Here is a 17635-nt window from a genome sequence, read left to right as displayed (position 1 = left end):
AGCGATAAGTAGGAACTAGTGTAAAATAACATGACGCCGTGGGTTGCTTTTCCTCTTGTCCTCCCCAGTTTTTTGAGTAACCAGCCGCCACTGATTCACACACACACACACACACACACACTCGAGATGAAGCGAGAGTGAGCGTGTGCATCCATACTGCTCAGCTTAGAGGTGTAGCTAAGCAGCTAAGGTGTAATTACAGGACTCCTCTCGTGTCATTAAGACTCAAACAGAGTCTCTATGGGTTGTTGTATGACTAGACCAATGACCTCTCTGTGACACACACACACACACACACAGCATTCACTGGGCGTATTACAGATTAGTGAAGTATATATACGTAGTGGAGGCAGGATATTTTATAGTTTAATAATAAACTTTATCATTCAAAATCACATCAGTGCACTGACACAGTAAACTTTATATATATATATATATATTAGGGCTGTCAATCGATTAAAATAGTTATTCGCAAATTAATCACACATTTTTTAACTCTTCAAATTGTACCTTAAATGACATGGGAGTGGGCAAATCTGCTTGCTTCATGCAAATGTATATGTATATATTTATTTTTGGAAATCAATTAACAACACAAAACAATGACAGATATTGTCCAGAAACCCTCACAATTACTGCATTTAGCATAAAACAATATGCTCCAATCACAACATGGCAAACTGCAGCCCAACAGACAACAACAGCTGTCAGTGTGTCAGTGTGCTGACTGGAGTATGACTTGCCCCCAAACTACATTTGATTATCTTAAAGTGGGCATGTCTGTAAAAGGGAGACTCGTGGGCTCCCAGAGAACCCATTTACATTCACATATCTTGACAAGCTCCTATGACATGGTTGGTACCAATGGATTCTTTAGGTTTTCTAGTTTCATATGATGCCAGTATCTTCACTCTGGCTTTAAAACTGAGCACTCTATTCAGTAAAAATGAGTATTGGGCGAAGTTGGAGAAACTTGAATAAATCCAGTTGTCTGAAGGAGATGTTTTCAGAGCAGTTTAAAATAGATATTAGAGAGGGAATTATGACCTGTTGAACTAGCTCAAAGTGTTCATTGTTTTGTTTTTTTACCGTGCATCAAATTGGTATCAAGAATCGACGAATTTCGAATTTGTCTTGGTCTTGACAACTAAATTTCTGGTATCGTGCCATCCCTAGTCTATTAGGACTTTAATAGAAAAAAGAAATAAATAACACAAATAACTCTCAATCAGCCCAGCCTTATATCACACACCTAACTTAGTTCAGATCCTACCTGAGTAGCTAAATGCTCACAGCCTCTGTAGGCTCCGGGGGGAAGGTATTGGGGAGGGTTGTGTGGACTCAGCTAGGGTTCGCTGAGGCTACAAGTGTGAACCTGCCCTCCATACAAAAGATAAGGAGTCCTGGTATCAGCTAATTGCTGGCACCCTGTCAAACACTGGGGAAATAATTATGGTGGCAGTGGTGCGCGCTGTCTCTGCTCTGTTCTACCTGTGTGTGTGTGTGTGTGTGTGTGTGTGTGTTTGGCTCCACTCCCTCTGTTCTCACAGTTGTGCAGACCCTAATCCTCTCCTCTTACACAATACCAACTCAATCTGATAAAGAGAGATGCTCAAACTCTCTCTCTCACACACACTAGCACACACCGTGTTGAATTCACTCTCAGCTATGTCTGAGTTTCTGGGAAAGTGTGTGTGTGTGTGTAGATATGTGAGGCATCCTTTCATGGCCACTGCATATCAGTTCACTCGGAAAGGTGTGTGTGTGTGTGTGTGTGTGTGTGTGTGAGATGTTAGCTTGCTTCCTGTATAAACAGTCTGCATGTGCACGTTCTCATGCTTTGTGCTTCACCTTCCTCCATTATGCTGCATTTGTGATTTTTTTTTTAAAAAGTTCAGCTAGTTAAAGGTCCCATATTGTAAAAAGGTGAGATTTTCATGTATTTTATATTATAAAGCAGGTTTAAGTGCTTTATAAATACTGTTAAACTATCAAAACGCTCACTATACGGAGAAATACACACAGCTCGTATTCAGAAATTGCGCTTTTGAAACAAGCCGTTAGGATTTCTGTCCATTTGTGATGTCACAAACATACAATATTTAGACCATTACGCAGTTTTAAACGTAAACATTCTAAATGTGTCCCTGTTTATTTCCTGTTGCAGTGTATGTAAATAACATCAGCTGACAGGAAGTAAACATGGACCCAAACTGTTGCCTAGCAACGCAATTCCGTTGAAATGCACTAAAACGGAGCGTTTCAGACAGAGGGTGAATACAGGTATATTCAGGCAGACAATATGAGGGAAATAGTGTGTTTTTTGAACATTACAACATGTAAACATGTTCTAGTAGAAACACAAAATACAAGTATGAACCTGAAAATGAGCACGATATGGGACCTTTAAACCTCAACATAAAACTAAATAGTTAGGTTTACCATGAGGGAAACAATCTATCAAAGTGAACTGTCTCTATTATCTAGATCAAATTTCAAATGCACTCCATCTGCGCAGGTCATGGAGTCATGGTGCAGTGCATGGTCACAAGCCTAATACTTATAGTGCTTTTCAAGCATGGAATATACAACATTACTTTCTTCATCTATCTGTTCAAGTGATGCTGTTATAATGCGGTTATAAATGGCTTTATTCAGACATGACAGAACCGATACATGTGTTGCATGTTTTATTAAGTCCGACGGTGCACAAGCATAGACGGTGCACAAGCATATAGAATGACGATATGTTAAATTGGGATTATCATGTATGTAAAGCATTTGTCTGGATATTCATAATGCCATCCATGAAACTATAGAGAGGAAGTACTGGTCTGATTAATTGTTTTTTGTTCAACCTTTTCCCTGGTTGCAGTTTTATGAACTGATTTAACATGAGAAGAATCTCCTCAGCATAATATGAAGTATAATATCTGATAATAAGTGAGACATTTCTTTAAAAAGCAGAGCAAGAGATGTGCATTTAACATCTCATTATGTATAGGGGTGTAACGATACGATACGATTTCCATGGTTCTGATACGATTCAAGGACAATATTTGGCTCATCTAGAGCGATACGATACGATACAGTTCAATGACTTGAAATCGATACAGTAAATTTTTTCACCAAAAATTCTGTCAGTGTGACTGTGAAATAAATATCTGATACTGGACAGAGCAGGTCAGGATTCCTCAAAGTTTTTCTTTTAAGGGAATCAGGGATAAATTAATTATGGATATAAACAAGTAAACAGCGATTAGTGGCAAAAAAATACACCTTTTATTAGAAAATAATAAAAAGTGCAACTGCAGGACATGCTGCTTCAGTTCTCAGGATACAAGGCAGTGCAATATTTAACACAAAAATAAAATAACCCAACTTCTATTCAAGTTAAATGAACAGTGGTTTAACTTTCTGCTTCTGTCCTCATTTTCAATATAAACTGTAGAGCAATAATACAGAGATCAACCGCTGATAGTGATCAAACAGCTTGGGACAGAATCATTCCTCTACAAACGCTGTTTAAATAATCTGCTGATAGTAATCAAGTAGTCCACCTACAGTGTTCATTTGGGCTCTTTTCATACATGAAAACATACAGAAAAACATTTTAAAACTATGTTAGACTAACGTTAGTTGGACTCCTGTTTTGTATTTTTACTTTACTCCCGTGATAACTTGCCTCGCGGACCGTCTGCTCTCCGGCTGGATACGTGAGGCTGATGCTGCATGCACGTTGATATCATGACGGGGAAAGGAAAGGAATTTTCTCTGAATGAAAAAACAACAGCGCACGGGGAAAGCTACTGTGGGTGAAGCCGCCCTCGTCAAGTGGATTGATAGCGCCTGAAACTCTGCCGACCGGCTCCTCTGCACCGCAGCGCCAACAGCTCACGCATGCCGCCGTTCGTCCGCATGCACACCGTGGATGCATGCTCGCGCTGCAGAGGGCAGAGCTGTCGCATGTCTGGAGAGTGAACCGGAGTAACGTTTAACATTTCTTTAATAATAAAAGTGCTAAAAACCACTTCCATATAACGTTTGTCGTCCTTAAATACAAGGTGCAAATACTTAGTATCGATACAATTGATTTTTGCACTTCAAATCTTTTTTATATCGATATACGTCTCCCGTGATGGACAATTTGCCGAGTACCTATCGATGTAGTTAGATCGTAGGAATATAAATCGATACATCGATGTAGCAGATAAATCGTTACACCCCTACATTGTGCCGCTGCTGCCTTTACGTTTAAGTGACAGGATTCCATTCAGACTTGTGCCACGTTGAAAGTGTTGCAGAAATGTTTCAGGTCTGACCTCTTCAGATTTGCTTTTGGGACTTTTCCGTAATGAAGTGTGTGCCTGAAAAGGGCTAATGTGTGTTCTTGCTCTGTAAACACTGGCAAGTGAAGAGCTGCAGTTGTTGCAGCTTTTGGCAAAAGGCCAGAACCCCAGAAGAAAAAACATGGAACAACTGGCCTCAGGTCAGCTGCTCCAAATCACACTCCCTCTAAGAGGAAACCAATGCTGTGTGTACACATGACATCTATTACACGTCAGTCCGTCCTGGGATCCCTCCTCAGTTGCTTTCCCTGAGGTCTCTTTCTTTTTTCGGGGGATGGGGGGTGGGGGGGTTTCCTTATCTGATGTGATGGTCAAACAACAGAGGGCGTTGTATGTGGTTCAGATTGTAATGTCCCCTGAGGCATATTTGCGATATTGGCCTGTATAAATAAAATTGAACTGGATGGAATCTTGTATTGATTCCACAAACAAACTGTGGAGGTAAAATGCAGCGCTTCCTGTGCAGTGTTTTTGTTTTTTCCAGGGAAAGCCCCAGTTCCTGTAAAAGCTTGAAGTCTGAAGCTTCCCACAGTCCCCTTCTGTTGGTAACTTGATATCCCAGTAACAGTAACATGTTGTGAACTGCTCCCAGCCAACTTTAAACTCATTTGGTCCGGCTTAGTACATTAGCTAGTTAAGTCTATTTTACCTTGACTTGGGGTGGATGATTATCTCGAAGATGTTGGAACATATTTGAAGTTTGCTTTGCAAATTGGATATCCATCTTCTACAACTCCCTAGTTATTTTGTAGATACCCAAAAATGCTCCCACACTGCCAATTTAAGGCGCTTTTTGGGGGGTTTTGAGGCTGGAATGTCAGTTCCCTCTGACATTATTACAGTTCTTCTCAACACACAAAACAAACCGGCGTACACACACACAAACAACGTGACTCGCCAGATTTGTTCTCACAGGGCAACAATGCAGGAATCAGGACACCGTAGATATCATAACTTCAACAATGTAATCGCTTTTATGGCAAAATTGGTTAATCCCAACATTCCTAGTGGTAGCTTGTTGCCTATTCCAAGTCCAAACTGTGAAAGAGATCCCGGTCAGTAGAAGAAAAACAACCTTTCAGAGTTTCAATGCCGTCATTGTCCCAGAAATGGACCGTTTTAACTTGATCAGGGACTTGTAGGTGGGAATTAAATGAACGTTATTCTCAGAGTTGGCTAGTGGGAGTTCAGCCATGGCGTCTTTAATGTTGCCGTAACATTTATCAAAAATGCTGTTGCCGTGAGTCTTACAGTCGGCATATTACTTAAATCCAGGCAGCGCAGCTTCAAGCTTGCGATGTTTAAAATCACCAACAATAAAACAAGGTGCTTTTGGAGTGCATTGCAATTGTCCGCAATTAAGGTTGCTGTCTTTGCAGCATTTTCACTCAGTGGGATATAAACAGAACATGATAAAATATTCACAATTTCACAGGGGAGATGAAGGCGTCTGAGACTAGACATACCAGCTCAATGTCGGGGTCGCGAACGGTCTCCCTCGGTGTGGGAAAAACAATCGATTCACCTATGTATCGCGTTTTTGTTTTTTTTACGATTTTTAAATAATTTTTTTAATGCCAGAATCTATATATTTGCTTCATTTGAGTCTATGCGGAGGTAGGTTTCACACATTACCAGGAAAAGCAGAGCTAGACATCACGGCTTAAGCTGCATGCTTACTCTGTCACGGACAGGAAACGTTATCTTATTACGGTAAAGTGCGGTCGAGCCGGCCGTCGCTCTCATCTCCGTGGTCAAATGGGCCGACGCTACAACTGTAGAGCACCCATATACTGACATTTATCTTAAATGCGTTCAGCCCTGATGGAGCTGACCATGGATGGATAAAGAGAACGGAGCTGACAGGAGACGGACTTCGTGAAGTTAGCGGACCTGTTACTATGTCAGGGTTTTCAAAATAAGGTGTTAACAAAGGGAACTGTATATACAAAATACATATATAGAAATAAGATTGATTGATTATATTCACCAGAAGTATAAAACATTACACGTCCCTTATAAATTATAAAGAAAATACCACTTATTTGTGAGGGAAATGTCTTTATTCTTTATAATTTTGGGGTGCTGGAAAAAAAATGTAATGAATAATTCCCGACAATGACTGATATATTTGACTTCAGGACATCTCTGACTACATACATGCAGAAAATCAAACATTCTTACTGTATTAATTTAGATATTTTCCAAAGTAAAAGTCCCTAGAAGTGTATGATTCAACTTTTCCCCACGGTATAGGGTTAAAAAGGTTAACAAAACTTGCAATAAATCGCAATATCGAATCGCAATACTTAAAAATTGCAATACATATCGAATCGGCACCCAAGTATCGTGATAGTTTCGAATCGGGAGATAGGTGAATCATCCCAGCCCTACTGTCTCACCACTTCCGCGGCCATGCCTCGCTCGCGGTCCGAGCCCATTACTGTCTCAGTAGTAGGGGAGAAGGTGAGTGGCCGTAGCGGAGCAGAAGGAGTTGGTCTCTTGGGCGTAGTGTAGAAGAAGCACCTGTTTGCTTTCCCAAAAGGCTGGAGTTGAGTGGCATTGTGTTATAAGTTCTCAGATGGTTATACTCAGAGACAGTCCTTCTAAAAAGATCATCATCGGATACTATAAAAAAGGTGAAAACACGCACTGCATATAGCACACACTACACACTAACGAGGGAGCAGCTTGGCAGCCCGAGTCGCAACTGAGCAGTAAAAAAACTGAAATATTAAAGCTGCAGTAGGCGAGATTGGAGCAAATATGATTAGAAAAAGTTATTTTTATAAAACGGCTGCTATATCCTGACAGTAGTACATGAAACAGGTAACCTGAAAAAAATCATGTTCCTCTGTGTCCTCCGGTGCTCCTAACGGCATCTGCAAGATTTCACAGACCGGAGGAAAAACAAGCAGTCAGAGCTGATCTGAGGTCTGCTGTCCAGCTGCCATCTATGAGAGCCGGCTGTCAATCACTCGCAAACTCCGACCAAACGGTCAAACGAGGCAGCGCTGATCAAATATGAATCAATATTCTGTTACGTTAATGCCTATTTCTCTCCTCAAATGTTTTCTGAATCATCTTGTAGTGCACGGTTTAGCTGTAAAATTAGAAAGTTTGTGACGCCGCCGCCGCCATTGTGAAATCTGGTGAAGGAATGCCAGGTTCTGGTCACATGACCGGAGCACAGCCAATAGGAACGCTCTCTCAATGAAATGACCTGTGATTGGTCAAAGTCTCCCGTCACAGGCTAGATTTTCTAAAGCCTGAAAACAGAGCCATGAGGAGGAGCAGAAGTCTAGTTTTCTCTCAGAACACTTGAATTGCAATATGCTGAAAGGTTATTATGGAATTTTTCCCCAATGATGCCAAAAAAACACTGCCTACTGAAACTTTAAATAAACAATATTATACCATATTTTTAAAAAGAATTCTTTCTCTAGACATGTGGAGAGAACCACACAGGAGTGGGGGGAAATACTGAGGAAAGCCTTCTCTCTGATGAGTGACCAGCTACGGGCCAGTGAGATGGGCTGATTTGGGAACCATTAAACACTGGGAGGACTGGAGGCTGTCCCTGTGGACACACGATGAGGGGGATGCTGAGTCTGGGCATGCCCATGTCCAACCCCCCCACCCTCTTGTCTGCACATTCCATACAGGTAGAACTCTCTGACAGAGGAGACAGCATGCGCATTGACACGTGTGAACACACGCATGCAAACCCACAAAGACTGATGTTTGGTAAAATGCCTATTGCAACCAATTGCAGCCACACTTTGCAGTCACAACACTGTGCAGACACTGTCTCTCAGCCACACACACGAAAAAACACATTAAAACAACTTCCACTTACTAAAAGCACATCTGGAAGACACATTCCAAGCAGCCGTTTGCAATGTTGTAACGCTGAAAATAACACAGTGCCTGAGGACTCATAAACGTGCAAACACACACAGAGAGGGAGAGATGTCTGGCTACTACTAGCCTCATAAGCACCTGTCGCCTGAAAAACATTACACAGAAGCTGGAGTCTATTAAAGGGACATTGCATCTAAAGTTTAACTGTCAGTGCTTCACGCCTGTGTAGAGAAGGAAAGAACAGCACGGTGGTAAAAGCCCCTTAGTGTTATCAATCCGTGTTAGCTATGAAACCCCACCTCTGCATCAATACTGTCAATATGAATGGTATTGTCTTTGTTGTGCACAACACAGTAACAAATTCAATTTGGTAAACTCGATGACAACATGTCCTCCCACTCACAGACCTCAGGTGTGAATATTTACTGGACCTCATGATTCGATTGGATTACGATTCACCTGTCTACGATTGTCGATGCAACTCAACTGATTGCTCGTTTTGCTTATAGGAGAACACACGAAAAGTCGAAAAATAACTTTCTGAACATATAGGAATTATTGTATGAGGATATGTTCACTGCTGTGCATATATTCAACTCGTTCATATTTTCAAACTGGGCACCAATCAGCCACGACGGACATTTTTCTTTAAGTAGCAGTAAAGGGCTAGATCATGATCAGATCACGATACTGAATTGAGACCTTATTTTTGTCTTCATTCTTTCCCTGCAGTAATGGTTTTTGTCTCCACTCTCTCATTGGTTCATTAGAACTGATCCAATGTGTCTTAAGGGCCCGACAACTCCAGACATGCCTGAGTGCCAGGCAGCCTGCACTGATGTCTTGCCAAATTCGGATCTATTATGGAGGAATGGCTTGGCAGCAAGACACGTCAAGAGCTACCTGTGTGCGTGTGTGTGTGTGTGTGTGTGTGTGTGTGTGTGTGTGTGTGTGTGTGTGTGTGTGTGTGTGATCATGGGCTCAGGACAGAGAGGGATTTAGACTGATGAGGTGGAAACACTTGTTTGCGAGATCAGGGGAAAGTGTGTGTAGCAGTGTGCGAGTGTATGTGTGTTAATGTGTATTAGAGCCTGTATGTATTTCATTTTGTATTAATGACAAATGATGTCTACAGAAAACACACACTGACTGTTGTTTCCAGTCAGTGTGTGTGTGTGTGTGTGCTCCACCGCGTTAATGCAGACTGGAATGTACCACTTGTCATGAACAAAGACAATGAGCTGTGTGTGTGTGTGTGTGTGTGTGTGTGTGTGTGTGTGTGTGTGTGTGTGTGTGTGTGTGTGTGTGTGGTCACTGGGTCAGTAAGTCATGGGACCCCCCTCTGATCTTTGCAGGGTTCGTGCCCTGCTGGAGTGCACTACCAGGATGTGACAGGGCTGGGAGAGGCAGCTCTTAGCCCCCTGACCTCCTCTAATCTCCCATGTCACCCAAAGGCCCCAACGCCCTCCTGTCTCTCCCTCCAATCTAGTACACACCTTCCACGGTCTTCACTCAGTCTGATGATTCCAACAAGTGACTCTTGTGTTTGTCCTCGAAGTCAGAAATGCAGTCATTTAGCAAGTCAATGGTAGTATACATGTTGTAGGACTTGATTTTGTTTTAGCCATTGTGTCCACAGGTTTTCAACAATAAATAAATATATGTGTATATTCAATGATAAGAGGAGATGGTCACATTGGCCACGTCAGGCAGCTTTGAATCAATTGATGCGTGTAGCACATCCTAAACGTACCGTACAGATGGAAGGAGTCAAGGTACAACAGCCGATGTGGGGAGCGTACGTGATACGATCGCTACTTCTCTGGAGAGTTGACATGCGTTGATGCTCACAGAGTAGACTAGTCAACTATCAAAACCACTAGTCGCCACTGTGCATCATTGTAGACTAATCGTCTGTGGTTCGGCATCACGGCAATGCCTGTCCAAAATGAACTTTTGTGCCCCCCCCCCAATTCTCAAAATTCATTATATTATAATACACATTAAATATGATAAACATGTATTGATAAATAATGAAAGCTGTATTGCCTTCCGATGCAACCCACGAAGGGCTCGAAACGAAAAACGCCGCCGTTGAGGGGGACGAGGTGGAAAAACAGCACCCGTGGACTCATTTTGTAAGAATCCTCCCCCACACAAGGAAATGTGCTGCTAGTTAGCTGCTAGCCAGTTTTAAGGAAATGGTAAAAATATTAGATCACCAATATGACTTACCAAGCCGCAGATACTTCAGCAAGACAGATACTTCAGGTTTCTGCCAGTGTATTGTAAGCTCGTTGGCCCACCGGGACTAAGTTGACTCCCTGCCGGGCCTAGTCATAGGGGATTTACTGTATTTTAAAGTAAGTCAGTGCGTGGGTTGTTGTGCTTAACGTTGGCGAGTGTCGGTGTATGCGGTTGAGAAAAAGAGAGACAGGCAGACAGAAGAGGTGCACGGACGGCGCACTGTGTTTGTCTACTAGCAAGGTCATGCGTTTTGTTTTGCATTATTTCATGGTTCACTTTTACAATGTGGAACAAATGTTCACTTCTGATTCCAGTGTAAAGACACACACAACCCCCCCCCCCCCCTTTAGTTGTGTCCTTCAACCTTCATTGGGCAAAAATTACAGCATATTATAATTCAAGTGTTCTGAGAGAAAACTAGACTTCTGCACCTCCTCATGGCTCTGTTTTCAGGCTTTAGAACATCTAGGAGAGACTTTGGCCAATCACAGGTCATTTCAGAGAGAGAGAGCATTCCTATTGGCTGTTCATTCAACAGAGGCAGCTGCCAATCACTCACAAACTCCAATCGAAACGGTCAAACTAGGCAGCGGTGATCAAATATGAATCAATATTCTGTTACGTTAATGCCTATTTCTCTCCTCAGATGTTTCCAGAAACATCTTATAGTGTACGGTTTAGCTGTAAAATGAGATAGTTTGCTCCGGCTGGTGGGCGGTGCTATGTATTTCCCCAACTGATCTCAACATGGCGGCCGTGTCACAAACTCTCTGAAACGATACCAAGGCAAAAATCCAAAACATCAGAACAAGTAATGGATTAATAGATGACAGAACATGGAACTTAAATTGAATTAAAAATGTTTAAATGTAAAAAAATCTTAACAACTTATCTATGTTAATATACATTTTTATTCTGAAGTGGAACAACTGTAATTTCCCCCGAGATCAATAAAGTATTTCTGATTCTGATGGCACTTATTAAACGGTGTTTAAAAAGGCTTTTTTTGTAAAACAGCGCCCCCGCTGGCACGTTAGTAACCGTTAAGGCGGAGAGTGGTACTGCAGCACGGTAGACGACGAGAGGCTTCCAAAACAAAAACCCACTAAACGATAATAAATTCAGATGAAGTTCTGTGAGAAGTTGATGAGAGAAAAGCTGCTAAAGTCAGGAAGACTGATTTTACACGCTGTGTTGTGTTGAAGTGGTGTGAAGAGAGTCACTCTCACCGGACTGCTTTCCCTCTCCGTTGATTAAAATAATACTTAACACGTGCTCTTTGGTGGATTATTTGTTTGCCGAATTACAGGAGATCCTTCAGCAGATTCAGAAAAGATGGCGAATCTAATGTTATCGCTACATTTGATCAGTAATTAAAGCCGTGCTGTTATTTCCTTGTTTTTTTTAAGGGTGTTCTGCTGATAGAGTCACCAGCTCAGAGCGGGACTGTGCAGCCGCGTGCAGAGCGGTTCATGACCGGCTTTAATCTTCTTTTCCATTTCACTTGTTGACTCCATTCTTCTGGTTATCACTAGTTTAGTTTTTGACCGCTTGCTCCCACCAGCAGTAAAGTTATAACTGCCTGCTCCCGCGGGATCCCAATTCTTATGGCGTCCTCTAAAGCAGAGCGATCCAGCTGTCGCACATCCACGCAACTCACGGCTCGTATTAAAACGCTGTCATTCTTAAAGTATCGGTACTAATAAAACGGGGTATTGTACCGTTTTTAATGGCCTGGTATCGTGATACCTTTCTAGTATCGGTATACCGTGCAACACTAGTCGCACTTGACATATTTTTGGTCGCATATGCGACCTCTCCAGAGCCCTGATTTAGATCCGTCACATCTGATGATCTTCTACCATTGGGGCTTTCTGCCGTAACCAAGTTGCAGGAGGAACCGGGTTCACTGCCTCCAGCACAGGATCAAGAGGGTAACTCTGGGAGGTAACCACATGTCAGACGGAAAAGTATGGAGCCTCTATGAATGTTGAGGATGGAGTAAATTGTGTCTGGCACCAAAGATCAAATGCTCAAAGCTGTTTGATTCTCAGTGTTAAGTCATTCAACTATTTTTTCAGACACTTCTTCAGTTAAAGCATCATTTATTTTTTATTTTTTTTGTATTTAGGTAGTCTACATGGTACTGATTTAAAAAAAATACAATTTTACAAAGGGATGATTACAAATCTTTGTACAAATCTTTACTTGTATTTCTTATTTACTCAGTGTCCTATGACATCGGTTTGAAATGTCAAATAGACAACAGTTGCGCAAAAGCAGCTACAGTGGCGGCCTGTGGCCAAAGGCTACACTAATTTGTTTAGAGGCACAGATCAACACCTGTCGAAACAGAAGAATGTGGAAGAAAAAGTAAGAATGAAAGGAGAGGGGGCAGCTTTTGTTCTACTGTCCCTGCAGGGTCCCAGGACATGATGGATCAGCCAGAGGAAAAACAAAGTCTGTTCATTCTGACATTCTCTTCCTCCATCGCCGTCCTCACACTGAAGATACTCATCGTTATTAAAGGTTTTCTTCATTATTTTTTCTCAATCTTTACCTGATTTATGGTGTTTCAAATAGGTCTAAAAAACATCATTAACATCATGTGAAGGGTTATATTGAAATTCCAAATAAGAGATGCCAGAGAGTCAGAGGAGACAAAAAGCTTGCTGGCAAGCGGAACTACACTGACTATCCAGTGAAAGGTTTATCCCATGACAATTAGATCATATGTCATGCATTTCATGTATTTCCATGTCCACACTATAATGTCAGAACAGGCTTTTATGGTATTCACTTTGGAGAGCATTTTCAAAAAGCTGATCTGGGCGGTCCCCTGTATCAGGGTTGGGCGATTGGACCGATATATTGGCTATCGGCACCCAATTCGACTGTTATCAGGTCATTAAATAGTCATTATCAGTCGCTATAAGCACCATAAATGTGGGTCATTAGAGGCCTACTACACCTACTACGTTAGAAAAGTGAAAGTGAAACTTAAAAGTAACACGTTCTAACATGTTTCAAAAATGAATGAAATGTCACAAACGACAACTTCTTTCGGTTTAGGCAAAAAAACAAAAAAGAATGTAGGTTTAGGGGGAAAAAAGACAACTTCTTTTGGTTTTAGCAAAAAATTTTTTTTTTTTTTAGGTTTAGTCAAAAAAAAAAAAACTTCTTTAGGTTTAGGCAACATAATCAAATCTGCAACTTCTTTAGGCTTAGGAAAAAAACAGTTGGGTTTTGGCAATAAAACAACAACTACTTTAGGTTTAGGCAAAAACTTCACTTTTTTAGATTTAGGCAACAAAACTACAACTTCACTTCTTAAGGTTTATGCAAAAAAATAAATACTTGGTTAAGTTTAAGGAAAAACATTGTGTTTTTGGTTGAAATAAATATGAACACAAAGACAACTACACATTGTAGGTTTCACACAGGATGCGACAGGATACTGTATATACATTATATACAGTATACTATATACAGTATATCTATCTCATGAGAACTATCCAGCAAATAATTCACTTTTGACAGAAATCTATCTCTTGCACCCATGAGGTGAACTAAATTCTTGCAATCCTACAGTATCTTGCTTGTTTAATGTAATATCTGCAGTCTGTACTCAACTCCCCTCAACATATTATTTTAACCTCTTTTGGGGGGTCCAAGTCTTAATTAAGGGGGGCAGACCCCCCCACCCCCACCCGGTATTCTAACCATGCTGCTCACTAAATATGTTGGTCAATAATAATAACCATAAACATTCAAAGAATCCTAATCATAAATGTTTTTCATGTTGTGTGTGTGTGTGTGATTACAGGATTTTCATTTAATTTTTTTTTTACTATAAAATATCAGTATTGGTTCAAGAATCCAGTATTAGTTGCTCTAAATTATTTATTAATAGGCCTCATTCATTGGAGCCAATAGGACACAGTCTTCCTGAAGAGCCTCTTTTGTTCATGTAATGTTTACTCATTCCTTTAAATATGAATCTTCAGTTTTTTTCTCGTTTTGAGGCTGTGTATTGGCAAGAATCTGGTGTATCACGATACGTATCACGATATAAAGGGTTACGATTCAGTATATAGTGTAAGCAAGGCGATATATTGCGATTTTTTTATCAAATTTTTGGAAAACTGTCATAGTAAAAAAGAAAATACCACCATATGCATAAAATCTGAGTTTAAAAAAGTTTACTTTTTTTCTGCAATCAGAACAGTGGATCCTGCATTTCACTGTAACGTCAAACATCATAGCACTACTTTGAGAGGGCACATCTCTTTGCCAATGAATTAAAGTACTGACTGAGTTCATGTTTGCATGTAAAATATCAATTAAAAATGTATGCAGTATTTTTGAGAGTCAATACAGTATTACAAAACATGATATCGCAACAATAAAAACAATTTCTCCGATATTTCCTTACACCCCTAATACACAGTATATACTTTTGTGGGTAAGTTAAACTTGTCTGTTTTTTATTTCTAGTAAATTTATCAAATTTTCCTCCTAATACAAGTATTAATTCATTGCATTACTGGAATGTTGAATACACACTTGAGTCAATGAGAGATCAAATAGCAGCTCATTCACAGAGCTGGATTCACTGCTTCTAAAAGATACTATTGTCTGCTTATGGGATGCATTTACTCTCTCTCTCTTTCTCTCTCTCTCTCTCTCTCACACACACACACACACACACACACAGGAGCTCAAGGCTTTGCTTACACTATGTTATTAGTACCGTTTTACATCAGACTCCTGTAATTATACTGAGAGTCTCACTCAAAGGCGCAGAAAACCAAACATTATGAAGTGATTCATCTATGTTTATACTTTATTTTAGATGACGTGCTATGTGAATGCTGCAAAGCAATCCATACATTATTGTACACTAACTAGTGTTGCTACCATCAATTACAGGCTATTGATTATCGATCAGTGCAGCTGCAGTAATTCCTTTGGTCTATATACATTTGGTAAATAAAATGTCATAAAGTAGTAGAGAATGGTCTTCATTTGACCACCGAATACCACAGAGAGCTAACAAACACATCTTCATTTCATTGTCTGACTAACAGGCTATAAATTGACCTTGTATCGCAGCTTTAAGGTCGTGTGCGTTCTAAAACTCTGCTACATGTTGGTGTGTTTTTGCGCACCTGTCAGCAAATAGTCCCAGTATTTTTTCCAGGAGAACTTTAGAAAAGGGGAGGCTTCATTCTGCTGAGCAGCCTCGAGCTGCGACCCCACATTTGGTTTTATGAGCGTGCAGCAGTAAAGTAATTCAATATCACAGCCCACATACCTTCGAAATCTGATAAAATCCCTTCGAGGTGGTCATTCACGGAAAGTTCCGACATCCTGACTTGAGGTGCAAGTTCGGCCCCGTGATGCAGCTCCGAGCTGAGACCAGAGGAAACAAAAACAACCGTCAACTCTCAAGAACTAACTTCTCTTCCCTGTCGAACAACAGCTGAACTGTGAGTGCGGGCAGGGAGCCGACTGAGCTGCTGTTCTGTTCTCTCTCGGTGCAGTCTGAGCCCACTCCGGGAGCATCCTCCCCACTCCCTCCTCTCCATCCTGAGGCCTGGACCCGGGGCTGACAGGGGGCGGAGCTGCATGAAACACCTGGAAAACATCCTCACTCAGTCAAATTTCTCTTTTCTTGGCCGTGTCCCTCCTCAACCCCCGGCTCCCCTCGGGCCAAAGGCGTCAGATGGACCGAGGAGTGTTCAGAGACCCACCCTGCTAGAGTAATAAGGCGAAATCACAATGATCAAACTTTTCCATTTAGGATGCTCCACACCATGAAGACATTACAGGTTGGTTTGAATTACTGACAAATTACCCCAATATTTACCTCAATATTGATCGAAAATTACTTTATTATAAACATTATTTTTAATTATTATTAAAAAAAAGTTATTTTTATAAAACGGTCGCTATATCGTGACAGTAGTACATGAAACAGGTAACCTGAAAAAAATCATGTGCCTCTGTGTCCTCTGGTGCTCCTAACGGCATCTGCAAGATTTCACAGACCGGAAGAAAACAAGCAGTAAGAGCTGATCTGAGGTCTGCTGTCCAGCTGCAGTCTATGAGAGCCGGCTGTCAATCACTCGCAAACTCCGACCAAACGGTCAAACTAGGCAGAGCTGATCAAATATGAATCAATATTCTGTTACTGTAATGTCTATTTCTCGCCTCAAATGTTTTCAGAATTATCTTGTAGTTTACGGTTTAGCTGTAAAATGAGAAAGTTTGTGACGCCTGTAGCCATTGTGAAATCTAGTGAAGGAGCGGCAAGTCCCGGTCACATGACCGGAGCACAGCCAATAGGAACGCTCTCTCAATGAAATGACCTGTGATTGGTCAAAGTTTCCCTTCACCAGCTAGATTTTCTAAAGCCTGAAAACAGAGCCATGAGGAGGATCAGAAGTCTAGTTTTCTCTCAGAACACTTGAATTACAATATGCTGAAAGGTTATTATGGAATTTTTGCCCCAATGATGCCAAAAATATACTGCCTACTGAAGCTTTAAAGGTCCCATATTATGCAAATTTTCAGGTTCATACTTGTATTTTATGTTTCTACTAGAACATGTTTACATGCTGTAATGTTAAAAAAAAACTTAATTTTCCTCATACTGTCTGCCTGAATATACCTGTATTTACCCTCTGTCTGAAACGCTCCGTTTTAGCACATTTCAATGGAATTGCAATGGAATTGTGTTGCTCGGCAACAGCTTGGGTCCATGTTTACTTTCTGTCAGCTGTTCACATACACTGCAACAGGAAATAAGTTGGGACACATTTAGAATGTTTACGTTTAACACTGTGTAATGGTCTACATATTGTAGACTTGTGACATCACAACTGGACAAAAATCCTGACAGCTTGTTTCAAATGCACAGTTTCTGAATACGGGCTGTGTGTATTTCTCTGTGGATTGAGCGTTTCGATACTTTAACAGTATTTATACAGCACTTAAACCTGCTTTATAATAAAAAAAAAGACATGAAAATCTCACTTTTCACAATAAGGGACCGTTAAAACAGGGCCCTTAAGCTTGAGAAGCGGCTGAGGTGGAAAACTTAAACTAATAGAAGACACTTCTGATCAGGCACAAATCTCACCACTGTGTGACTTAATGTCTACACAGAT

At 40.9% G+C, this 17635-nt stretch overlaps 1 protein-coding gene across 1 annotated transcript in view; it reads right to left on the bottom strand.

Annotated features, from left to right (window-relative positions):
• septin12 (septin 12) overlaps positions 1 to 16008 on the bottom strand; it is an 85998-nt gene extending 69990 nt beyond the window's left edge. The window contains exon 1 of the mRNA XM_074657245.1: positions 15778 to 16008. Coding sequence (XP_074513346.1) covers positions 15778 to 15832 — 55 coding nt within the window. The 5' untranslated portion in view covers positions 15833 to 16008. The remainder of the gene's footprint in view (positions 1 to 15777) is intronic.
• Between the last annotated feature and the right edge of the window lie 1627 nt (positions 16009 to 17635).

Source organism: Sebastes fasciatus, chromosome 13 (genome assembly GCF_043250625.1).
Source record: "Sebastes fasciatus isolate fSebFas1 chromosome 13, fSebFas1.pri, whole genome shotgun sequence".
Lineage (NCBI taxonomy): Eukaryota > Metazoa > Chordata > Actinopteri > Perciformes > Sebastidae > Sebastes > Sebastes fasciatus.
The sequence above is the reverse complement of the archived record's forward strand: the minus strand, read 5'-3'. Positions and strand labels throughout refer to the sequence as shown.